This window comes from Drosophila pseudoobscura, chromosome X (genome assembly GCF_009870125.1).
Source record: "Drosophila pseudoobscura strain MV-25-SWS-2005 chromosome X, UCI_Dpse_MV25, whole genome shotgun sequence".
Lineage (NCBI taxonomy): Eukaryota > Metazoa > Arthropoda > Insecta > Diptera > Drosophilidae > Drosophila > Drosophila pseudoobscura.
In genome coordinates, this window is record NC_046683.1 from 23,900,388 (window position 1) to 23,925,912 (window position 25,525).

The window sequence follows — 25,525 nt, forward strand, 5'->3', positions numbered from 1 at the left end:
AAGCGCTGAAAGTATCGCGGGGGTAGGAAGAACTCCAAGAACTCTTTCCGGAACTCGGTCCATGGCTTGCCTTGCATCTGGAACGTCCTAAACCATCCTTCTGCCTTGCCAGTTAGTAGCCCGGAGATGGCTCGCGGCAGTTGTGCTGGACTCCCGCCATATGAGTCGACCCTTTCTTCCAACCGTTCGATGAAAGCCAGCGCATCCGAGTGTCCGTCGAACTTCAGGCCCCAATTGCGCAGCTTATCGGCGAGGGCGGCGAAGGAGATTTCTTCTCTTCCGGGTCGCGAAGTTCCGGCTTCCTCGGGGAAGCGGTGCTGGTAGTGATTATCACCATGTCGTCGGTCGGTCGTGGCTTCAAGCCGGCTAGAGTCACTGTACCCGGGACCTTGAACTGCGCGTGGGAACTCGGGAATTACGATGGATAGGGGCTGTTCCGCACAGATCCCTTCCTTCTGTTCACGTTGACTCGGTCCCGGCGACGTGGATGTGTTCCTCGGGTTCCTCGGGCTGGGCGCGCTGTCGAAGACCGTTCCGAGCTCTTTGATCCGCTTTTCGATCGCCGTCGGATGTTCGCCGCGCGAGATGAAGGCCGAGATCCGGCTGCGCAGTTCGTCCACTGTCCCGGTTTCACCGAGGCCGAATTCGACGGCGATGGCCTGCAATTCGTCCTTGCGCCGATACGAAATCCACTGTACCCCCATGTCGAAGCACGGTGTTCGAACTCGCACTTAGAAGTCTTTCGCGTTTCCGACGGTAGTATCACGTATTGACCCTCCGGTAGAACCTTTTTCTTAGGTAACGCGCTGAATACCGGAGTCCTTGGGGTTAGTCACGGAAGCAAGGCGTAGGCACGGTTAACACGGTTGTACAGGGGGGCGTCCTTGGAGTCCTTGCTGTTTGTGGTCCTGGTCGATGGTCGTGGTTGTCGTCGGTCTTTATAGTAGCCTGGGGATCGACCCTTGCTAGGCCGGTCGATGGTCCTTGCTATCGTTGTCCTTGGAATTGTCCTGACTGTTGATCCTTGCTGGGCCGGTCAATAGTCCTTGCTATCGTTGTCCTTGGAATTGTCCTTGTCGTGCTGGGTTCGTTGGTTTAAGCGCTGGATCTCGTCTCGTGTTGATGGCTGAACGCTGACCGATCACTTTGAAGGCTGGGCATTGACTCTCTGCTTCGAACGCCGGGCACTGACTGCTCTTCGCTGACGCCGGGCACTGACTGCTTGAACGCTGGATACTGACTGCTCTTCGCTGACGCCGGGCACTGACTGCTTGAACGCTGGATACTGACTGCTCTTCGCTGACGCCGGGCACTGACTGCTTGAATGCTGGATACTGACTGCTTCTCGCTGACGCCGGGCACTGACTGCTTGGATGCTGGATACTGAGTCCGACAGATATAGCCGGGACGGTCGGTCTACGGGAGGGTCCCGATACTCGTTCGGCGTCTACAGCTCACGACTCGCTGCTCGCCGCGTGCGTGTCGCTCTCTTTCTTGCGATCTCTGCCCAGCTTCGGCTCGGTTCTCTTTCTCTGCCGTCTCGCCACGGCGTCCTCCTCCTCGTGTGGGCTCGGCGGCCACGTGCTGACGCTATTGCTAGGGAGGTTAGGGAAGCCAGTCTCGGCTGTACGTGAATAATGGGCGACCTCACGTGCGGTTTTCCAGAGATATACAGCTATTCTTGGCCTAATGATTCCGACTGGCCATGCTCGCGCGTGGTACAGTCCCGATTCCTTCTGCTACTCGTTTTCTGATCAACTGTTCTACTTAGCGCCCCAAAACATAACGGAATCCCGGAGTCCCTGCTCGGGCGTCATCTGTAAGGAAGCGTCCTGGGCTGGGGTACATATCTCAGTCTACTCCAGGGTCGAAATTACAGCAATATTTATAATTTGCCGGGACTCCGAGTTCGGGGCCGTCGACGGGACAGGGAGGCAATCCCCAGACAGGAGCGACCGAGAGGAAAGGGAACAGTACGGGGCGCGGCAGTGGCAACCGCCGGACCGCGCTTACGTGGCCCTGTCGGACTAAGAATTACTACGAGGGTCGGAGATATCGGCAAGCATCGCCGGGAGGGCTTAGGCAATCGCCGGATAGCGCCCCCGGGATCCTGTCGAACTAAGAACTGCTAGAAGGTCTTTGCTATGCGGGGATACCGACAAATACCACCGCGAGTACCTAGGCTATCGCCGGACAGCACTCGCGGGGGCTCCGTCGGACTAAGAATTACTACGAGGGTCGGAGATATCGACAGGCATCGCCGGGAGGGCTTAGGCAATCGCCGGATAGCGCCCGGGATCCTGTCCAACTAAGAACTACTGCGAAGGTCGTTGCTATGCGGGGGTACCGACAAATACCACCGCGAGTACCTAGGCTATCGCCGGACAGCACTCGCGGGGGCTCCGTCGGACTAAGAATTACTACGAGGGTCGGAGATATCGACAGGCATCGCCGGGAGGGCTTAGGCAATCGCCGGATAGCGCCCCCGGGATCCTGTCGAACTAAGAACTGCTAGAAGGTCTTTGCTATGCGGAGATACCGACAAATACCACCGCGAGTACCTAGGCTATCGCCGGACAGCACTCGCGGGGGCCCCGTCGGACTAAGGATTACTACGAGGGTCGGAGATATCGGCAAGCATCGCCGGGAGGACTTAGGCAATCGCCGGACAGCGCTCCCGGGATCCTGTCAAACTAAGAACTACTGCGAAGGTCGTTGCTATGCGGGGATACCGACAAATACCACCGCGAGTACCTAGGCTATCGCCGGACAGCACTCGCGGGGCCCCGTCGGACTAAGAATTACTACGAGGGTCGGGGATATCGGCAAACATCGCCGGGAGGGCTTAGGCAATCGCCGGATAGCGCCCCCGGGATCTTGTCGAACTAAGAACTACGGCGGGATCACAAACTACTGGAGGGAATCATGCGGGGGGGGACGCCAACAGTTGTCACCGAGAACGCCTAGGCAATCGCCGGACAGCGGTCTCAGGATCCTGTTGGGCCACGAACTACTGGGGGAATCACGCGGGGGCCCCGACGGGCATCCGGAGCGAATGCGGATCACCACGTGGGTGTAGCCAAAGAGGGAGACTCGGGCAAGAGGCGCGGGGAAGGGCGGAGAAGATGAAGCCCCTGGCATTCGGGTTCCCTAGCATATAGATTGTTGATGACCAGGCTATGTTTTCGTTGTATTCGTTACATTTCACTTTATTCTCGCGTTAATTTCCAAGTAGTCCGCCACGTGTGTTCCTTTTCTTCTCGCGCGCCACTCAGATTTTTTCTTCCGTCAACGCGTCCGATTCCTACCACTGCCTCTCATCTCACTGCCTTCCTTTTTTACGTTTTCCCAGCTTCAGAGCCGGCGTTCTGCTGGCTCTGCCGATCCAGCGTCGGCGTGGGCGGCTGGCGTCGTTATTTCCCCTCTCTTTTCCACTGTTGGGGCGTCGTTGCTGGGTTTGATTGCCGCTCTCAGCGGCCCTCTTCTGCCGCTGCTGCATTGATGCTGTCGGCTTGTCTTGTCAGCGCTTCTCCTCGGCCGCTGCTGCGTCGATGCTGTTGGCTTATCTTGTCAGCGCCTTCCTCTCTGCCGTGGCTGCGTCGATGCCGGCGGCTCGCTGGATCCCGTTGTTTTTCCTCGTCTCCCTTTGGCCGCTGCTGCGTCGTTGTTGTTGTGTTATCTTGTCGATGCTTCCCTCTCTGCCTGTTGCTGCGTCGATGCCGGCGGTTCGCTGGATCCCGTTGTTTTCCTCGTCTCTCTTTGGCCGCTGCTGCGTCGTTGTTGTTGTGTTATCTTGTCGATGCTTCCCTCTCTGCCTGTTGCTGCGTCGATGCCGGCGGCTCGCTGGATCCCGTTGTTTTCCTCGTCTCTCTTTGGCCGCTGCTGCGTCGTTGTTGTTGTGTTATCTTGTCGATGCTTCCCTCTCTGCCTGTTGCTGCGTCGATGCCGGCGGCTCGCTGGATCCCGTTGTTTTCCTCGTGTCCCTTTGGCCGCTGCTGCGTCGTTGTTGTTGGGTCTTGGTTCTGGAAAGCCAGTGGCGTCCGCCGTGATCGCGACTTGCCCCCTTTTTACGAAAATAGTAAGCTACGTGGGGCTTAGAGACCCCTCGGGCCGTATAATATAAAATTAATAACAAGTGGCCTTCGTGGCCTTCCCCCCTCCCCCTTAACCTAAAACTGAACAGTCCATGCTTAAACCTAGAAAATAAAAAGTCAAAAATCTTAATTCCAATGAAATAATTTCGGGTCCCTCCAGTGGGAAAATGCCGGCAAGATGATGGGTGGAAAAAATGTGGGTGGAGCGTACGCTCCCTCACAACTTGTAGGCTGAGTTTGGGGTCCGTCTTCCGCTTCTCTGTTGGTGCTGAGGTGTCGGGCTGGGACGATCTAGCTCGTCCTGCCGCTCGAGCTCTGCCAACCTGACCCAGGCATCGTGTTCGAGGGGCCCGGCGACTAGTTCGGCGAAACTTCTCCGCAAATCTTCCACGTTATTTCTTCTCAGGGGTGACGGCACTGTTTGCGTTTCTCTGTCGCTGTGTCGCGCTTTCGTCTGCTCGTTGCGCATCTCTTGCCGTTGGTATTGCGCGAGGTCGGGGTTTTCTTCGGGCTGTTCTCTTGTGTTCTTGCTCTAGTGGCCGTGGGGTTTTATTCCACAAACCCTCGCTGACGTTCCCTTGGGTCCCTGCTCGGGCGCCACTTGTGATGGACCTATTTCAGGCTGTGGTAAGCTCAGTCCCGTCCATGGGTCAATCCACAAGAAATTTGTAGAAATGGATCGGGGCTGGAATAGGCGTCGCTCGTCGTGTATACGAAACGGCTGCGTGGACTCAGGGTGGGGTGGTGCCTCGGCTATTTGGAGCGAACTTACGCAATCGGATGTTACTTTGATAATTCGACATTTTATTATAATTCTTAGCACTTTAAATGAACTTAGTTTAATTGGTCGCCGGTGTTTTGTTGTAAGTTCCGGGTACAACGTCTGTACTCCGAACCAGGTTTCTGCGTAAGTCTTGGTACAACGTCCGTACTCTGAGCCGGGTTTCTGCGTAAGCTGTTCTTTGGTTCTCGTCGCAGTGTTTTTATAGGCCCGTATTGCTGGGTCTGCGGGTTTGAAAATGCACTTCCGCGTCGGGGTACACTTTGCCGTTCTTGGTGATCGTCGCGGCGTGATCTTTCCGCAGTTGATGAAGCTGAAGACCGCACTTGGCCGATGTTTTGGCCTGGAGTGTGGAGAGTATCCGTGAGCTCATGTCTTTGGTCATCGTTATGGAGTTGGCGCGTGTTGATCGGTGGTTGCGTGCGGAGAGGGGGCGTTGGTTGTGGGGTGTGGTGCGATGCGCTCATTATAAGTCGGGAGATGGATTGTATCGAAACCTTTTAGGTTCGTTACAAGTTAGCCACCCATGACGCTAAGGGTGCTGCAGCTCAACCTCCATAAGAACATAATAGCGTCGGTGGAGCTTCTCATTACCATGGAGAAAGAGCCCGCCGACATAGCTTTAGTCCAGGAGCCGTGGATTGCGTCAGGCAACTCCGTGGCCGGGCTAGAGTCCTCAAATTAAGCAGTAAGCAGGAACAGAACCGCCGTACTCGTACGGAAGGGAATCCATGCTCATCTTATGTCTCATTACAGCACGGATGACCTGACGGTAGTGATGCTGGAGAGCGAGGAAAAGCGCCTTATGGCAGCTTCCTGCTACATGGCACACGACAGGCCGGCTCCACCGGAAGAACTTAGAAGTCTGGTGAAGGAAGCCGGCTCCAGAAATCTCCAACAACCGATTAACGCAGACGCCAACGCCCATCACAATGTGTGGGGAAACCCCGACATCAACGATAGAGGTGAGTCACTCCTAGACGTCAAACGTGCTAGACCTAACTCTCGTCACGGGAAAGAGCACTTTGGTATCTGACTGGAGAGTCCTCGAAAGACCATTCTTCTCAGACCATAAGTACATTCAGTTCAAGTGCGAATTCGAACACTTTTCGAAGATAACAGTCTATAGAAACCCCCGGAACACAAACTGGGTAAAGTTTTAAAAGACAGTTACTTCGAAGCTCTCGAATCCGGGCACAGTGAAATCCGCGGAGGATATATAGAAGTCCCTAAAGATCCTATCCAACGATTTACTGAACGCCTACCACGCATCGTGCAAACCCTCAAAAACGAAGAAGAGGTCCCAGCCACTCTGGTGGAACCGAGATCTCTCTCTTCAAAGGAAGTGCCCGAAACCGCTAGGCTCCGGAAGCTGCTTTCAAAGCAGCCCACAGTACAGAGCCAACTAAAACTAGATAACGGACAGTGGACAGAGGGCTGTAAAGAAGCCCTAACAGCACTAATGGAGGTGCATTTCCCTGGATGCACCAAGGTCACTGACGTCAAGGAGCATCAGGACCTGGCAACCGAGAAACAGCACCCCCCAACAGGTCTGTTAACCGCTAAGAGAATCCACTGGGCCATAGACTCCTTCGCAGCCATAAAAGCACCAGGACTGGAACGGATATTCCCAGCCATAATGCAGTTGACCAAAGAGGTTATCACCCCATGGCTCTTCGCAATATACTCAGCATGCCTAAGTACGGGCAATATCCCCGTCCAATGGAGAACCTCGAGAGTTGTCTTCCTCCCAAAGACAGGAAAGTGCAGCGACGTGAGTCCCAAGGATTACAGACCGATAAGCCTTACCTCCTTTATAAGCTGTTGGATTTACATATCAGGAATGAGGTAGGGGGACTGATGTCAACAAACCGACACGCCTACACCAAAGGGAAATCAGTGGAGACGCCACTACACTCGCTAGTATCCACCAACAAGTCGCCTAGAAGCGAATAACATACACCCAGCAATCAACGTTTGGATCAAAAACCTCCTATGTTGTAGACGGGTGCAATCGGAGTGGGGCACCGCTTCCATGGCTAAGACGGCACACAGAGGCACACCTCAGGGTGGAGTCCTGTCGCCACTACTGTGGAATTTGGTGGTCGACGACCTCATTAAGAGATTTGATAGGAAGGCCCCAAAAATAACAGCTTATGCAGACGACATAAGCATACTTATTACGGGTGTTTGCCCATCGACCCTCAGCTCACTAATGGAACGAACACTCAGGGAGATACGCGAGTGGGCGGAAGAAGTAGGACTCAGTATCAACGCGGACAAGACGGACCTCATCCTCTTTACCAAGAGGTACAAGGTACCGATATGGACCCCCCCCGAAGATCAATCAAACAAGGCTAACCCCAAAAACACAAGTCAAATACCTGGGCACAGTACTGGATAGTAAACTGGCATGGAAACCCAATGTATTGGAAAGGGTGAAGAAGGCCACCATTGCGCTTTATGCATCCAAGAAGATGCTCAGCAGCACATGGGGCCTGTCTCCGGCTCTGATGCATTGGATTTACATCTCGGTGGTGCGACTAACTCTGCTGTATGGAGTCTTAGTGTGGTGGCAAGCTACTGGAAAGAAAACGTATCATAAGCTTATGGAAAGGACTCAGCGACAGGCTTTTCTCTGTATTACAGGGGCGCTGAGGTCAACCTCAACAAAAGCACTCGAAACTGTACTCGTAATCGACCCCTTGGACATTCACGCTCGCCTGATTGCGGGAAAGGCAGCACAGCGCCTCATCGCATCAGGAATTATGTCATCACAAGGATACTGATTACATGATCCCCCAAACATTCCCCGACATCAAAACTATCTCATCTCTGGGACCCGAAGACTGGAAAACGGGAAGGGACCAAGATAAGCACCTCAACATATATACGGACGGCTCCAAGATGGACGGAGGAATAGGAGCGGGCTTATTCTGCACAGACCCTGAGATAAGGCTGTCGTATAAGCTACCGGACCGATGCAGCATATTTCAGGCCGAAGCTTTCGCCATCCGGAAAGCAGCAGAGGTCGCTTAGCTTAAAGAGCGAGCACACGATGCGGTCAATCTATTCGTCGACAGCCAAGCGGCAATCAGATCCATGCAGGCGTCCGTGGTCAGTTCCAGAAGTGTCTTGGTGAGCAGGGAGGCTCTAGATACCCTAAGCACGACAAAGTCAGTAAGGATCTATTGGGTTCCTGGCATTGCCTGCATTGCATTCATTGCCTGGCAGCTGCACATTCAGCAAAGCTAGGCATCACCAACAGAGACAGGTGTAGGAAATGCGATGAACCTGGGGCTATCGAAACCCTGGAACATCTCATCTGCAACTGTCCGGCTCTCTCAAGGGCAAGGAGGAGATACCTTGGCGCCCCAGTGCTGGCATCACTATAAGATTCCTCCAAGAGGACGCCACAGGAACTGCTGGCCTATTCTTAAAACACCTCGATTCTCGGGGACGTTAAAACCACCTAAACACTCCCGCAATACACTCCCGCAATGGTTCATAAACATCTTTTGTTTGTGTGTTGCTTTCTGTAAGTACGCTCACGCTGAGTTTAGCCCGCTCTTATACCGTAGCCATTGCTTTAGCTATCACTCTCTTCCTATTATCTAAAATCAAACAACTTTTCTTTCTCTCTCGCTCTTTAAACTTTCTGAGAAATAGAGCTCTCTGTTTAGTAGCTCTCGCTATAACCGCTTCCCACCTTGCTCTTCATTTTACCAATTCCGCTTTGAGCGTTGTCTGGCACATTGGTCTGATACCAATTTGTTTTAAAATTTTTATTGCAAATTTTTAAATAACGAGGGGGAACGTTGTGAGTTGCTGCGGCGACCGCAAATCTCCATTTATACCCAATGCATAGTCAGTATGGCTCTACTCCGGCAGACGCCGCTAATATTAAACGACACGACAAAGAGTGCGTGCGAGAGAGACAGAACATCAGTCTGGGCGTGACGTCGGGCGCTGCGTAGCCACTGCAAATTGATTTTTTCCTTTTGGCTATAAAAATGATCCGATCTGATCAAGAGCAATCTGATATATATGGTCATTATTTATGATTGTGCGTATTTAGTTTTCTCAAATCTGCAATATTGTGGATGCCACAAATTTTCGTCCTTTGTGGGGGCGGAGTGAGATAGTGAGATCTAACAGCTAACTCTAGCTTTAATAGGCTCTGACATTTGTGTGGCGAAATTTGGACACAAAAAGGTCAAGGTCCGATATCTCAGGCATGTGGATCAAAAATTTGGTTGCTCTAGCTTTTATAGTTTCTGAAATTTAGGAACTCATATGTTGCAATAGGCAAAACAGACCATGAAACCTGTGTGTTAGAGAGACACAGAGCGAGAGATAATTAAATTGTTTACTTGTTTCTGGCTATAATAATTATACGAACTGGTTCAGATTTTGCACTCTAGAAGATGTATTCATCCTCTATGATTCTGCGTTTTCTGTTTTTGGGTATCTTTGAAATTGTGAATGCCACAGATTTTCGCCTTTTGTGGGGGCGGAAGTAATTGTGGCAAAGTTTTGAATTATACTTGTAACAGTGACATATCACTGAAGACCGGATATAAAATGTCGTTGCTCTAGCTCTTACTATCTTTGAGCACTAGGCGCTCATATGGACGGACAGACAGACAGGGCTCAATCGACTCGGCTATTGATGCCGATCAAGAATATATACACTTTAGGGTCGGAAACGATTCCTTTTTGGACGTTACACACATCCATTTTCACCACAAATCTAATATACCCCAATAATCATTTTGAGTGTCGGGTATAAAAATGGAATACGGTGTGGTCTGCGCCAAAAAAACTTATAAGAAGCAGATCACCCACGATCAGCCGAATGTCCCCTGCTGGCTCTGCGACAGCGCAGTGCAAGCAAAATGCGCTGGATTTTCTGGCCTCGTGAGTGATGCTATAGCCACACGTATTAGGTTGTATTACAGTTGCGAGGCATGCCGTGCGGTGGAGAATGATGTGGCTTTTATGAGGCACACGAGCAAGGGCTTTAACGAGCTGACTGAATGAGTCTCCGAGGCGTAAAAGGGTCATTCCGCGGGATATGCAAATGCCAGCCATCACTCAGCCGTTCGCGGACGAAAAACTGACTCCGACCACTCCAAGTGTGCAGCAGTTGATCTCGTTTGCCACTCCAAGGTCAACGACAGCTGCTGGCGATGCAGATTCGGTAGCCGAATTCATCGCTTCGGAGAACGTGCAGCCAAGTACGACAGCATCGTCCGTGTCCGCAGTATCCGCAAGCTCGCTAGCTGTCCCGACTATTATGATCCCACCAGTGATCAGAAGTTCCGGGCCACCGGATGTTGCCACCACAGGTACTAGGCCTGTGGTGCCTAAACCACTGCAGTGCACCAGTGCACTGGTGGGAGTCTCACCAAAATGACCACTAACCTCAAATTTATTGATGTAAATGCTTTTATTCAAAGCAAAATAAAAGCCGTGGGCTTAAATGTGGAGAAGTTTAACTTCTCTTATGGCAGGGAGATAGCTTCGTTTAAGATAAGCATCTCCCCAACTCAATTTGACACCATTTTCTCTGCCAAATTCTATCCGGAGCATTTGGTGGTGACGTAGTTTAAGAAGAATAGGCCCCCCATAACTCTTACAAATCATTCCAGTGTGCCACCCACAACCTCAACGGACATTATTAGTTCCGAGGTTTTGGCAGGTCGGTACACAACTTTTAGAAAGGAACCTTCGTATCGAGGTGCAGGAGAGGTTCTGATTGCAGTGGACTCTTACTTCACGTCGGAACACTTCACAGTCCAAGTTCAGCAGGAACTGGAATTCCTGTGTGTAAAACTGATTCTTCCCGCTTTCACTTAATTCATTACCTGCTCGTATATTCCACCTTCTTCGGAAATCTTTATTTATGAGCAGCATTTGTCCGCTTTAACCTCTGATTCTTCCTCGCGATCTGATAAAGATCATATGATGGTTCTTGGTGAGTTCATCTTGCCAGGAACTGTTTGGTCTTCGGTTAACGAGTGTTCAAACATAAACATATTATTGTACACATTCACTCATGTATCCAAAAACGGATCTCTAAAGAAATCACATAAAGTAGATAAGTAATGACAGTTCTGCTGTAAACAAAGATCTGTAGCCCATCAAAAGATACTACAACAAAACACAAGTGAAGAAAACACTTCACCAATGCATTCTTAAAATAACACTTGTAACGAACCTAAAAGGTTTCGATATAATCCGTCCCCCGACTTATAATGAGAGCATCGCACCACACCCCGCAACCAACGCCCCCCTCCGCAAGCAACCACCGATCAACACGCGCCAACTCCATAACGATGACCAAAGACATCAGGTTACGCGAACTTTCCCCCCTCCAGACCAAGCCATCGGCCGAGTGCGGTCTTCCGGTTTCATCAACGGAGGAAAGTCGACGCCGCGAAAATCTGCGACGATCACCAAGAACGGCAAAGTGCACACCGACGCGGAAGTGCATTTGTCAAACCCGCAGACCCAGCAATACGGGCCTATAAAAAGACGGCGATGAGAACCAAAGAGCAACTTACGCAGAGACCCGTTCCGGACTACAGACGCGATACTCGGAACTTACAACAAAACACCGGAGACGAATTAAAAATAAGTTTATTTAAACCACTAGGAAGTACAATAAAGTATCAAACTATCAAAGTAAAAACACCCGATTGCGTAAGTTCACTCCAATTAGTCGAGGCACCGACGCCAACCCGCCCCGACTCCACGCAGCCGTTTCGTATGCACGACGAGCGACGTTCACTCCAGCCCCGATCCACCTCTCTACGATAGGCCACCCCCCGACGCCGCCCTTAAGGTTCCATCCATTTCTACAAATTTCTTGTGGATTGACCCATGGACGGGACTGAGCTTACCTCAGCCTGAAATATGTCCATCACAAGTGGCGCCCGAGCAGGGACCCAAGGGAACGTCAGCGAGGGTTTGTGGAATAAAACCCCACGGCCACTAGAGCAAGAACATAAGAGAACAACCCGAAGAAAACCCCGACCTCGCGCAATACCAACGGCAAGAGTTGCGCAACGAGCAGACGAAAGCGCGACACAGCGACAGAGAAACGCAAACAGTGCCGTCACCCCTGAGAAGAAATTCGAAGCGTCAGCCGCGAAGCTCGACACAGTGCCCTAGTGTAGGAAAAGCGCAAGCCCAGCGAAACAGCCAACTCGAGTAACAATCGGAGCGATGGAATCCCATACAGAGGAACAGCCCAGTGGGTATTACACTGGAGAATTCGTCGCCAACCCAGGTGTGAGTACCGGCTGGATACACAAACGTCGCCGAGAGGAGCTGGAGTCCCTCGCGGAGGAATAACGAGGGTAACGTGGAAGATTTGCGGAGAAATTTCGCCGAACTAGTCGCCGGGCTCCTCGAACACGATGCCTGGGTCAGGTTGGCAGAGCTCGAGTGGCAGTACGCCAGATCGCCAGGACGAGCCAGATCGCCCCAGCCCGACATCTCAGCACTAACAGAGATGCGGAAGACGGACCCCAAACTCAGCCTACAAGTTCCAGGAGTCATGGCGGGCAAAGCCAGCACCTCACCAACATCGATAACCGTCGAAGATCTACCGAAGCCCCCGCCCCCGGAGCCAAGGCCTTCGCCCATGAGAAGGATCTTGCCAACAGCAGGAGGAAATGGCCCCACAGACGGTCAGTACTACAGTCACGCCGCACAGATGGCGGAACGGATCCGAAAGTGGGGAATCCAGTTCGACGGCCACTGTCGTTCGTCGAACTACTGGAAGAGCGTGCCCTCTCGTACGGGGTAGACATGAACTATCTGCCGCGAGCCATGGCAGAGCTCCTCACCAACCGAGCCAACCATTGGTTCCGCACCAGCCGACTCCAGAGCGCCTGGTGGGTCGAATTCCACCAGGAATTCCTAGCCTTTTTCGTGCAATTGGAAGACCAGATCAGGGACCGCAAACAAGCGATGGGCGACCCGTTCAAGGATTTCGTCATCGAGCTCCGGTTACTCATGCACCACGCCGGGTATGACGATGCCAAGGAGCTTAGCCGGATCTATGACAACACCCTCACGGCGTACCAGCTGTACGTGCGAAGACACGAACTGAGAAGTCTGACGCAATTAACAATGTTGACCACAGAGTTCGAGAGCATCCAGGAACGAAACGTACCAGCGATCCTCATCCCCCCTCGTCAACCACCCAGGTACACGCGGCCAACGGCACAACAAAACGGCCCAATTCCGAAAACCTCACTGAAACACCTCGGAACCCGCAAGGAAGCCGCACCAGGCCGGCGCTCCAGCACAGGAAACGGCACATAGAATGTGTTTGTAGTGGAGCGGATCGAGGATCAATTATCCAACGGCGAGGTGTATGTTCCAGTAACCCTCCTAGCAGTCGTCACAGAAAGGAAAGGCCGCTGGGTTTCGTTGTGTGTATATGTATATATATATTGTTCATGTATTGATTCGGTATTCGCGCGGTATGTCGACAGGTTGAAGCGGGGGTGAAAACGTAACTAACTCTCTATGCCTTATGCTCTATGCTTTATGCTGCCTTTGTGCTGCCGTGAGCGCCGTGTGGATCGTGGATTGTGGATCCGAGCGCCCCTCCGAGCGCGCGAGCGCGAGCCGGGACCGAGGCGCGCGGAGCCGGCACAGTGCCCGGAAACTGTCCATTGCTGGCCTGAACATCCTCCCCCCCCCTTGCAGGATTGCAAAGTATAATGGGGTGGCCTATGGCTGGGTGCACGCCCCCGACACGATCCATCCAAAAACGGTGCTCTGGGCCACCGGCAGGCCGTCCTCACGCGCAAGGAACCCGGGCTGGATCACCTTCGGGTAGACATCTGCTCCCAAGATGAGCGAGATTGTCGCCGGTCGATGGAATTGTTCATCGGCAAGCCTCAGGTCACCGAAACGCGCCCGCACGGAATCGCTCAGCTGTCGGATAGGCGTGCGGATGCGCACACGGGGCTCGACCTTGAGCATCGTCTCCAACTGGAAGTCGCCCATTTTGGCGCGGATCACCGCCGTACACACTTTCTCGTCCCCCACACAAGTGGTGGGCAACTTGAAGGCGCTGGCCAAGGAGTCGTCAATACAGCTCACCGGCGTGCATGGGTCGATGAGCGCCGCCGTCTCGAAGTTTTTGGAACCCGTATCCAAGACCACCAGCGCCGTCGGGAGTAGGATGAGGCTTCGATGTTGTAGAAGTGAGTCGACGGATGGTGCCGGGGGCCCTGCCACGGGGCGGCTCACGGGGAGACGCGGGCGGCGGTCGGCGTGGGCCGACGTGGATGGCGACGATGCAGCCGAGGCTGAGCGGGCTGGACGCCGAGGTCGGCGTTTGACGTGGGGCGCTGTAGATGGCGACGATGCTCCTGAGGCCGAGCGGACTGGACGACGAGACGACGGTATGTGGAGTAGAGTGTGGTGGTTTTTGCCACACACCCGGCACAGCCCGCCACTGCGACAATCCTGGCCGGAGTGTTGGTGGGCCAGGCAATTTCCGCAATATTTGTTAATGAGGACAGCTCGGAGTCTCTTCTCAGGGCTCAGGCGAAGGAAATGGTGACAGGTCCGTAGCGGATGAATTCCTCGGCAGACCCGGCAACGGTACGAGTTGATCCCTCGATCACGCCGGCTCTCCGTGGTGCGGCTGGCGCGGATCCGTGGGGCCATGTCTGGATGAGGATGGAACTAGGATGGAATAGAGAAGTCGAAGAAGTATTAGTACGGAGCTGTGAATGGGACAAGTGCACATTCACGTTATTGTTGGATGGAACTACGGGGTTCTACTGGCAGGAGAACGACCTTGACAATCGGTCTTTTGAGGGTACCGCGGGCAGTAAGGATATCCACCACACGGACCCTGTTGTCGGCACCGGGATACACGGAAGTTATCCTTCCGAGCCGCCATTCGTTGGACGGCAGGTTATCCTCCTTGATGACTACCATATCGCCAACCTGCAGATTTGGCGTCGGCGTCTGCCACTTAGTCCGTTTGTGGAGCTCCTTGAGGTATTCCTCCTTCCACCTTTGACAGAACTGTTGGTTGAGGGCCTTCAAATGCTGCCACCGATTGATGATCGAATTAAGGTTCCCCTTTATTTCGGGCTCGGCCGTACTCATTAAGGGCCCCCCAATAAGGAAGTGCCCGGGAGTGAGGGCTAGCAGCTCCGTCGGATCATCGGACATCGGTGAGAGCGGCCTGGAATTGAGGCACGCTTCAATCTTCGCGAGCAGCGTAGAAAGCTCTTCAAACGTATACCTCCGAGTGGACGTGGCCTTGTAGAAGAGAGTTTTGAAACTCTTCACTCCGGCTTCCCATAGGCCTCCCATATGTGGAGCTCCTGGTGGGATGAAGCGCCACGAAACCCGCTGATGGCTATACGCATCAGTCACCGAGTCCTTAAACGCGTCAAGGAAGTCACTGGAAAGCAGGGTTGCTGCACCAACGAAGGTTTTTCCATTATCTGAATGGATACGCTGTGGACATCCGCGCCTTGCGACGAAACGAGCGAAGGCGGCGAGAAATTTTTCGGTGGTGAGGTCGGACGTGGGTTCTAAATGTATCGCCTTTGTGGAAAAACACACGAATACGCACACATACCCCTTCGTGATCAGACATGCTCTCCCTGTATAGTTCCGTATTTCGAAAGGACCCGCGTAATCAATCCCTGTATGCGTAAACGGTCTGGAAAAGGACGACCGCTCGGTTGGGAGATCTCCCATCATTTGGGTTTGCAACCTTCTTTTGTGAATAACGCAGACCTTGCAGAAGTTCACAACCCCCTTCATAAGCCTTTGAACCTTTGGAATCCAATACTTTGATCGAATGAGGCGCACCATCAATTGGTTGCCGCCATGAAGAGTTATCCGGTGTGTAAATTGCGCGAGAAGGCGAGACAATTGACAATTATATGGGAGAATGATCGGATGTCGTTCGTCGTATCTTAGCACTTCAGAGCCTGCGATACGGCCGCATGCTCTGATCAACCCATGGCGGTCTAGGAAAGGGTTCATGTTCAGGATAGAACTTGACCTTGGCGTTGGCCGCTTACCGCTTAGGCAGCGGTACTCCTCGGGGTATTCTCTACGCTGCGTCTCTAGGATAAGAGTTTTTTCAGCTTCGGTAATTTCGCCGCTCGTAAGATGGCCCTTTTGCGCGGTGGCTAACTTCCGGCAGCGCTTGGTGAAGCGCAGGATATATGCACGGACTCGTAGAGCTCTCTCCAGATTGGAGAATCGTTCGAGGAAGTCTTCGGCTGGGTTGAGTGCGAAATGGGCTTTTACAGTTCGCTGCTCTAAGGTCATAACGGGGGAGTTATTAACTGGTGCCGGCCATTGATCTCGGCCCTTCTGCAGCCAAGTTGGTCCATGCCACCAGAGTTGGTTCTCCACCAACTCCTGTAACGGCACGCCTCTGCTGGCTAAGTCCGCGGGGTTCTGTTCGGATGGAACGTGGCACCACTTCTCAATATCGGTCGCTTGAGATATCCTAGTCACTCGGTTGGCCACGAACGTGGTCCAGTGACACGCGGGCTTTGCCAGCCAGGCGAGGACTATGGTGGAATCGGTCCAGCAATAGCAGCTCGTACTTGCTGTTGGCATATTCGGCAGGATAGCCGCCGCCATTTCGGACAAAAGCACTGCCCCGCAAAGCTCTAACCGGGGGAGCGACACGGTTTTCACGGGTGCGACTCGCGTTTTCGCTGTGAGAAGCTGCACCTCGACCAAACGGTCAACCTCAATGCGGACGTAGATGGCGGCACCGTAAGCCCTCTCGGATGCATCGCAGAACCCATGATGTTCGACTTTTACCGCTGGCCGGGAGCCGACCCATCTTGGAATATGGATTTGGTCGAGAGCGGAGTATCTCCGCAGGAAACTTTGCCAGCGCTGGCGCATCTCGCTTGGAAGCTCATCGTCCCATCCCAGGTCCTGCAACCAGATTTCTTGCATGAAGATCTTGGACCGAACAATGAATGGGGCCAACCACCCCGCGGGGTCGAACAGCCTTGCGATCTGGGACAGAACTGCTCGCTTGGTGTATGACGACTCAGGCGCCAACTCGGGAGGGACAAAAAAAAACTCGTCTGAAGTCGCTTTCCAGCGAATCCCGAGAGTCTTAGCCGTGCTCTCTTCCTCCATCTCCAGAAAATCTGTGTGGAGACGATGAGCACTCGGAATTCCTGCCAGAATAGCTTTGTGGTTTGAAGTCCACTTCCGCAGCGGAAAACCTGCAGAGCTAAGTGCGGCCTGCAACTCGCGGATCGTTAGTCGAGCCTCATCGGTAGAATCCGCTCCGGCTAGGACATCGTCGACATACATGAATGATCGGATAATGCGACTTGCTTTCGGAAATCTGGACTGGACGTCGCTTGCTAGCTGTTGCAACACTCGGATGGCAAGAAAAGGAGCGCAATTGACTCCGAAGGTTACGGTCTTAAGTTCATAGTCGCGGATGAGTCCCTCCTTGTTTCGAAATAATATTCGCTGGAAAGGGGTGTGTTTCGGGTCAACCCAAATTTGGCGATACATCTTGGTGATGTCCGCGTTGAAAACGTACCGGAAATAGCGCCACTTCAGGATCTGGAGGGTCAAGTCAGATTGGAGGACCGGCCCTCCGGCCGGCGTGCAGAAGATCATTCAAACTCACACCGTTGGTCGACGGGCTGGATGCGTTAAATACCACCATGACCATGACCCATGAGTCGGAGGAACTTCTGTCATATGTTCAAGCTCTAGGTATTCTTGGATTACGGTGTCGTACTGCTCTTGTAGGGGACCGTTTCTTTTCAAGCCATTTTCGTTTCTTAGGAACTGGGCCAGCGCGGCTGCCCTTGAATACCCCAGATCTGATCCGGGATGATCTGGGTCGCGAAACGGTAACGTGACGACGTATTTCCCGCTTGGCGTTCTTGACGTAGTTCGGAGGAAATTTCTTTCGCAGTACGAATCCGATTCGCTTTCTATTTTAGTAGGAATGTCCTCCACCTCCCAAAACTTTGTGAGGAGTTTGTCCAACGGAGTCTCTGGCTCGGTGGAAATTTGCGTGGAGAAGGATGCGACCCGGCCTTGTACCGTGTTTGGCACTGGGCCTGTAAGAACCCACCCGAAAATGGTTTCCTGTCCGAGGAGAGATCCACAGATGTTCGTCTGTGAGCCGCTCAAGAGGATGGATGGAAGGATGTCGGCACCAATCAGGACATCTATTTGTGAGCTTTCGTAAAATGTCGGGTCTGCCCATGGCAGGTTTGGCAAGTCTCGCAACGAGTGTTGCGGGATCGGATGGGAGGGAAGGCTGCCTGATAGTTCGGGCAGGACATAGGCTGTGGCGTCCAAGTGTAAGCCCGGCTTAGTCGGGGAACGGATGGAAAAATGGCAGAGTTTCTTGGACTGAGCGGATATTGTCTGATTGAGGCCCGAGACCTGTGCCTGGGCGAGTCGGAATGGCAACTTAATGATCTGGAAGAGACGTTCCGTAATGAACGTCGCCTCGGAGCCCGGGTCGATTAGAGCGCGGGCGCGAAAATTTGTCCCCATGTGGCAAATATTAATAATAGCCGTGCCTAGGAGTACCGCCCTCTTGCCGGAGGCGAAATAGTTCTGAACGCTAGGCTGAGCTTCGGCAGGAGTCGGAAGTGGTACGGAATTGGGCACGGATTGGCTGGAAACTGGAGTGCCACGGTGCAGCAGCGTATGATGCCGGTCTCCACACGTGTTGCAGTTGTGGGCGCTTTGGCATTCACGAATCTGGTGCCCTCTTGCGAAACAGTTTAAGCAAAGCATTTTTTGCTTAATATAGCTGGAGCGAGCATCAGGTCTCATCTGAAGGAATTGAGGGCACACCCGGATCGGATGGTTCTCTTTGGAGCAAAGATCACACGCTCTCCGCTTCGGATCCACAGTTGTTCCGAAAGAGTGAACCCGCCTTGCAACAGGGCTCTCTTGGGAACGGAAAGGGTTGGGATTGCCCTTTGACCTCTCTGACATGGGTAGACTCGCCCTGGAGTGAGCCTGAGTCTCCATGCCTGGATGGCCGTCCTCGGTCACCTCGAGAGACAGGTACCGCTCCGCCAGGAACTTGTCCATAGCGTGCCAGGTGGGAATTTCGGACTTGTGGGTCACGGACTGCTCCCAAAGCTCCAAAGTCGTTTTCGGCAACTTCGCGGATATGAGGTACACTAACACTCCGTCAGCGAAAATGCTGTCTGTGGAGACCTCGGAGTGGTTGAGTGTCGTAAGGCACTTGTGGACGGCCCTCTGAAGCTCTTTTAGCGCTGCAGCTGACTCGGTGCGGATTTGGGGCAGACTGAAAAGGATCTTCAGCTGGGCTTTGAGTATCAGCCTCTTGTTCTGGAAACGCTCACGGAGGGCGCTCCATGCGGACGCGAACCCTTCGTTCGTGAGTGGAGCCTGTGCCACTATGTCGTGGGCCTCACCGCTTGTTTTTTTGTTGAGGTGGAACAGTTTTTCTACTGGAGCCAACCTAGGGTTCTCTATATATATGGCGGTGAACAGGTCTCGGAACGTGGGCCACTGCTGATAGTCCCCACTGAAAACTTCAGTGTCACATGGAGGAAGACGGCAACCGCCGGACGTCGGCACTTGAACGGCCAGTTGAGGCGTGTGAGGGACAGTCGGGGGTTCGAGCTGATCGTTCAGTTCGGCAAGGCATTGCGCGTAGACCGCGTAGCAGTCATCGTACATCCCCTGGACGTCAGCTACCTCCTCTGGATCTACTTCCGTTATCGCCTCCACACAGGCCTCGAACTCCGCGTCCACCTTCGCCCACAGGCTTCGGAGTTGATCTCGATGGACTTGGGAGAGCGAGCGGGTTGGTGTGCTAGCATCTGGAGCGCTGAGCTTCTGGTCGAAGCGTGTCAGTCTGCTTGCAGCCAAGGCAAACTTAGACCGTGCGGAACTGGCGGCCGATTGGGCCATAGTGCTCGGAACCGTGCGAGGGACGACCGAGGGGAGCAACAAGGCCTCAAAGGCATGTGGTGCGTGAGCCCTGGACGTGGTCGGACCTCGCTCAGTTGGGGACGGACGGGAAGATGTGGGCGTAGCGATTGAGCCGTTGGAGCTGGGTGGATGGGTTAAACTCAGCGAACTCACCCGCTTAAACTTCTTGCGAGATTTCTTATCACCAGTGGGCATGGTTGGCTGATGGATTTGCGATAACGCGTATCAGAGTCGCAAAGCAGGTGAGCGGAATGGAGAAGTGGAAGTTTTGAACGACGAACCGTGGATATGTGGCCTTGGCGGAATTTATCGCGAGTATTTGTATAGTAGAAGTCGGGCTCCGTGGCCGGAATATAAATATAAAATACTACGATCAAATACAAAAAAAAAATGTCCAACCAAGAGCGACTAATGGATGAGCAATGATATTGATGCACAAGGTCCCCCTATATAGAGTCGGTTACAAAACGAATGTTCAAAACAATATACCCTTGAAAAGCAGGGTAGCGCGTCACTTGGCGTTCCGTTACGGTCAAGCGCGGCACCGAAAAATATTCTCCCACCAACAACAACGCAAGCAAACGGTGGAGAAGCGAAAGCGAAAGGAAAAATGAACAGAATGCGTCGCTGCTGTTGCTTGTATGTGTGTGTGTGTATGGGTGTAAGTGCTAGGTACCGTGGCTTGGATTAACGACCCCCCCTTTTGACGAGATTGAAACAACGGGTAAAAAAAAAAAAACGGAGTAACCGTTTTATGAGGTAATACAATATATGTATGTATATACAGATGTGCAAGAGTTGTTAGTTGAAAATGCGTGCGCATATGTAAGATGATATGTATGGAGTCGTGTTTTATTTTTATTGGCAATATAATGAGTTAAATAAAGATTGGTTGTGATTTGTGATTTGTTATTCTATATTCTTTAAAACAAACGAAAGAACTGTAACCCGTTGAGCATGCACGGAATGAACACCAAATTAATTGCAAGAATATGTCTTTTTGTTTGTTGCCAGCCGCTTGGATTGCGTTGCTTACACATACATATGTACATATGTATGTATGTTGGTGTGCATGTGCAGTTGTCAGCAGCGAAAGCTCAGCTGGTAGCTGGGAGCGGTAGGAATATGATTTACAGACAGCTATGTATATATTAATGTGGGCACTGGATCGGAGGAGGAACGCAGGAGCTAGCTCGGATCAAATTAAACCTTTGGAGAAATAGGAGGCCACAACCGTTGGCAGAACGAAGTATGGTTTAATTTGGAGCTAGAGCGAGAAAGGCATATATGTACATATGTATGCCGCGGGCACTCGGACTGGGATGGGAAACTCGCACAAAATCACTGCACTGGTGTTGGGCACAATCGAAGGGTTGTACTTATCTTACACTTGGAGCGATCCGCCGATGCTGGCTGGGGTGAGCTTCTCCTTATGGGGAAGGCGAAGATCCGGCTCGAAGGACCAATGTTTGTAGTGGAGCGGATCGAGGATCAATTATCCAACGGCGAGGTGTATGTTCCAGTAACCCTCCTAGCAGTCGTCACAGAAAGGAAAGGCCGCTGGGTTTCGTTGTGTGTATATGTATATATATATTGTTCATGTATTGATTCGGTATTCGCGCGGTATGTCGACAGGTTGAAGCGGGGGTGAAAACGTAACTAACTCTCTATGCCTTATGCTCTATGCTTTATGCTGCCTTTGTGCTGCCGTGAGCGCCGTGTGGATCGTGGATTGTGGATCCGAGCGCCCCTCCGAGCGCGCGAGCGCGAGCCGGGACCGAGGCGCGCGGAGCCGGCACAGTGCCCGGAAACTGTCCATTGCTGGCCTGAACATCACCACCCCTATCGCAAACCCACACGCAGCCTGTCGACGCTGCGGAGAAGCTGAACATGTTTCTCGCGACTGCATCAACCCATCGATCCTCTTCTGTAGGGAATGGGACAGGCGCGGAACGCGCACCGTGGGATGTTGCCGCCGGGACCCGTCAGGAAACGACTCGCGTCCCCAGCTGACACGGGAACAGCCGGGCACGACGCTTCCTCAGACAACCAACTAAGAAACCCGCTACAAGTGCACGACGGCCGGATAATGGCGAGAGTGACCATCGGAGGACGGCACGCGGAAGCCACGGTTGACACCGGGGCCTTTCGAAGCTTCATCAACGCCGACCTCGCCCGCATACTCGGCCGCGATAACGACCTCCATCTCCGAGGCCCCCAACGCCCCATCGCAAACACGCCGATTATCACCGCCAGCCAAGTACACGCCCCCGGACCCACGAACTCGAGACCTCCACCGCCAACGAATTCCCCGCCACGACACGAGACAAGAGCAAAAGGAACAAGGAACACAGAACCCATGGCAACGACGAGGCACACCAGCCCCAGGCCCACTCCGAGAAACCCAAAACGAAGCAGAGCCACGAAGAAAGCGAGCCTGTCTCCCGAGGGCACCGACGCCGTTACCCCAACGAAGGGAAAGGAACCCAAGACAGCCCGGCCCCAGCAACGACAGCCGCCACGCAGCAGCCAGGCGCTCGAGGTATCACCTCCGACCGACACCCTGGCCCACGAACGCGTCGACACCGCCCTCGACGCAAAGACGACCCCTACGACACCAACCGACCTGCTACTCCCGCGTCCTCTCACGCAGGAACCGGGAAAGGCGATCACTGCCGCACGAGGCACCCATCGGAACCCCGACGCACCTGGAGCCGACGCACCATCGATCGTCCCCGACATCATGGAACGCCTCCCGGGTAACGCCTCGTACGGCGCCGGCATGCGGCCCAGCACGACGCCTGGAGCCATGTCGGTGAACTTCATCGCCCAAACTAGCCGTTGGTCAAACGCTACGATCGCCATCGAAACCCGCACGTTCGTACATCACGCTGAGGACGACGTCGCGCAAGCACCCCCCAGGACACACACGAGCCCCCTACCTGCCGTCGTCGCCAGCATAAGCGAATACACTCGCGAAGTCTAACCACCAAGCGCATTGGATACAACGATCCTCCCCGAGAACCCCGACCACACTTGCGACCTAGGAATCGACGACCCACCCGAGGACGATTCGGAACGGATCTCCGACCCATGGCCTCCCGACATCGCGCCGAAAATACGGAAATTTCTAGACGAGGAACTGCCAACACTCGCGGGCCTCCGATGGACGACGGATCTGACGGAACACACCATCGTCATGAGGGACAACCGACTCATAAAACAGCGGTACTACCCGAAAAATCCAACCATGCGGCGGATCATCGATGAACAGGTCGACCAACCGATATCTGAGAATCGAACCGTCCCGGAGCCCCCACAGCGCGCCAATTGTCCTGGTCCGCAAAAAGGACGGGAGATGGCGCATGTGTGTAGATTATCGGCAGCTAAACGAGCGTTCCATCCCGGACGCGTACCCGCTACCCAGGATCAACTACATACTAGAGCGACTCCGAAATGCCAACTTCAGCATGACCCCAGACCTGAAAAACAGGTATTGGGAGATACCAATGGTCCGCGACAGCCGGGAAGCCACGGCATTCACGATACCCGTTTTCGGTTTACACTCCGCGGGAGCCACGTTTCAACGGACCCTCGACGCCGTTATCGGCGCAGACATGGAACTATTCGCGTTCGCATATCTCGACGACATCGTCATCGTCGGGAAAAGCTTCCAGGAACACCTGAACAACGTGAAAGAAGTTTTCGCACGACTGCGGAAGGCAAACCTATGGGTCAATACGGACAAATGTGCCTTCTTCCAACGCCGGATAAAATACCTGGGCCACATGATCAGCGAAGAAGGTATCCACACGGACCCCGACAAAATCGCAGCCGTAAAGGATCTGAGGCCACCGACCAACCTGAAAGAGCTACGACAATGCGAAGGCATGGCCGGGTGGTACCGCAGATTTGTCCCAAACTTTGCCACCGTAGTCCAACCAATGTCACTGCTGCTGAAGAAAGGGAAAGCATGGACATGGGGCCAAGAACAACAAGACGCCTTCGACGAGCTGAAAATCATGCTCACCACCGCACCGGTACTCGCCTACCCAGACTTTAACGTCAAATTTTCCCTGCCGACGGACGCAAGCAACCTTGGAGTGGGCGCGGTCCTCACCCAAGAGATCGAAGGGAAAGAGCGGGTCATCGCATACGTCAGTCGACGCCTCAATACGCCAGAAGAAAATTACTCGGCCACCGACAAGGAATGCCTCGCCGTCATCTGGGCGATCCGAAAACGGCGATGCTATCTCGAAGGCTACCTATTCAACGTCATAACCGATCATCTCGCACTAAAGTGTCTGAATAACCTCGAGAGCCCCCACGGTAGAGTAGCAAGATGGGCGCTCGAACTACAGAAATACCAATACGACGTGCATTATCGGGCCGGCAACCAGAACGTAGCCGCGGACGCACTGTCAAGACAACCGCTGGAGACCCTCTCCCGCACCATCTTACTGGTATTCTTCGACACTTTCTCCAAGTGGGTGGAACTGGTACCCCTCAAGAAAGCGACAACAGCAAACCTCGAACGAGCCTTCAGAGAACGAATACTGAGCAGCTTCGGCGTGCCGAAACTATTCGTCTGCGACAACGGAACCCAGTTCACCAGCCGATCGTTCAGAACATTCATGCGAAGCGCAGGCGTGAAGCTGCAACACACAGCCCCGTATTGCCCCCAAGAAAACCCGACGGAGAGAGCCAATCGGACTGTGAAAACGATGATCGCCCAGTTCGTCGACGACCACCAGAATAGATGGGACGAACTCCTACCCGAGATGACATTGGCGATCAACTCCAGCGCCTCCGAGACGACCGGATTCAGCCCCGCCTTCCTCCTGCAAGGAAAAGAGCCCCGAATCACCGGCGCCGTCTACAACGAAGTCACGCCAGCAAAGCGACGACGAATCCTTTAAAATTCTTCTCCCTGATTCTTTACTATTCAGTTCTCTAGAACCGTCAATATGGCCTGAGCATACAATTGTGCATGAGTTCCTTCTCAAAGATTCGAACTCGAATCCAAGAATTACCGAACATGCTCCAAAAAACTGATGTACTATTCTTCCATGCACTATCAGAACGTTCGCAGTTTGCTGGGAAAATTGCGTCAAATTCATACTAATAGCGAGTCAATTGATTTCGATGCCATCGCGTTTACCGAAACCTGGCTTAACTCCTCTGTCAATGATCATGAAATTTTCATTGATAGTTACACTATTTATAGAATGGACCGTCCATCTTTTGCAGGTGGGGTTCTGATTGCAGTTAAATCTGTTTTCTCATCTGAGTTATTCCCATTCAATAACATTCATGGAATAGAATTTGTTGCAGTCAAAGTTCGTGTTGGCTCCGCATTTTTCTATTTAACCTGCTCTTACATTCCTCCCAGGTCTGATGCTGAGCTTTACTTACACCACCTCTCAGCAATTAATACTGTTTTTTCTGCATTAGGGTGCAATGATCGAATTATTGTCATGGGGGACTTTAACCTCCCATTTCTTTCTTGGCTGCCTTGCGATGACGCTAACCTGTTGTTTCCCAATTGCCACAATGACTTTATCAATGGGCTAACGGATATTTGCCTTGTCCAAATTAATGCCGTTAGAAACATTAGGGACAGACTTCTTGACCTCGTTTTTGTTAACGATGGTTCTCT

The 25,525-nt window shown here is 53.0% G+C and overlaps 2 protein-coding genes across 4 annotated transcripts; both read right to left on the bottom strand.

Moving 5' to 3' along the window:
- Window positions 1-13,225: 13,225 nt before the first annotated feature.
- LOC117184745 (uncharacterized) lies at window positions 13,226-21,717 on the bottom strand. 3 transcript variants are annotated; one of them, XM_033383569.1, is made up of 2 exons: window positions 21,255-21,717; window positions 13,226-14,595 (listed from the first exon to the last, which is right to left on the bottom strand). In XM_033383569.1, exon 2 carries the CDS (start codon window positions 14,575-14,577, stop codon window positions 13,630-13,632), a length of 948 nt encoding a protein of 315 aa, XP_033239460.1. In that variant the 5' UTR covers window positions 14,578-14,595; window positions 21,255-21,717; the 3' UTR covers window positions 13,226-13,629. The 3 variants fall into 3 exon arrangements, with proteins under 3 accessions (XP_033239460.1, XP_033239459.1, XP_033239461.1); XM_033383568.1 differs by lacking the exon at window positions 21,255-21,717 and adding an exon at window positions 20,020-20,205; XM_033383570.1 differs by lacking the exon at window positions 21,255-21,717 and adding an exon at window positions 14,664-14,755.
- Window positions 14,591-17,584, bottom strand: LOC117184744 (uncharacterized). Its single transcript, XM_033383567.1, has one exon. It carries the CDS (start codon window positions 17,545-17,547, stop codon window positions 14,665-14,667), a length of 2,883 nt encoding a protein of 960 aa, XP_033239458.1. The 5' UTR covers window positions 17,548-17,584; the 3' UTR covers window positions 14,591-14,664.
- Window positions 21,718-25,525: the final 3,808 nt, after the last annotated feature.

Coding starts and splice junctions, on each gene's coding strand:
- LOC117184744 (XM_033383567.1), bottom strand. CDS start 17,547: ATGATCTTCTGCACGCCGGCCGGAGGGCCGGTCCTCCAATCTGACTTG.
- LOC117184745 (XM_033383568.1), bottom strand. CDS start 20,061: ATGCCCACTGGTGATAAGAAATCTCGCAAGAAGTTTAAGCGG. Junction 14,596..20,019: donor CTCGCAAGAAGTTTAAGCGG/GTGAGTTCGCTG, acceptor ATTCCATCCTAG/TTCCATCCTCATCCAGACAT.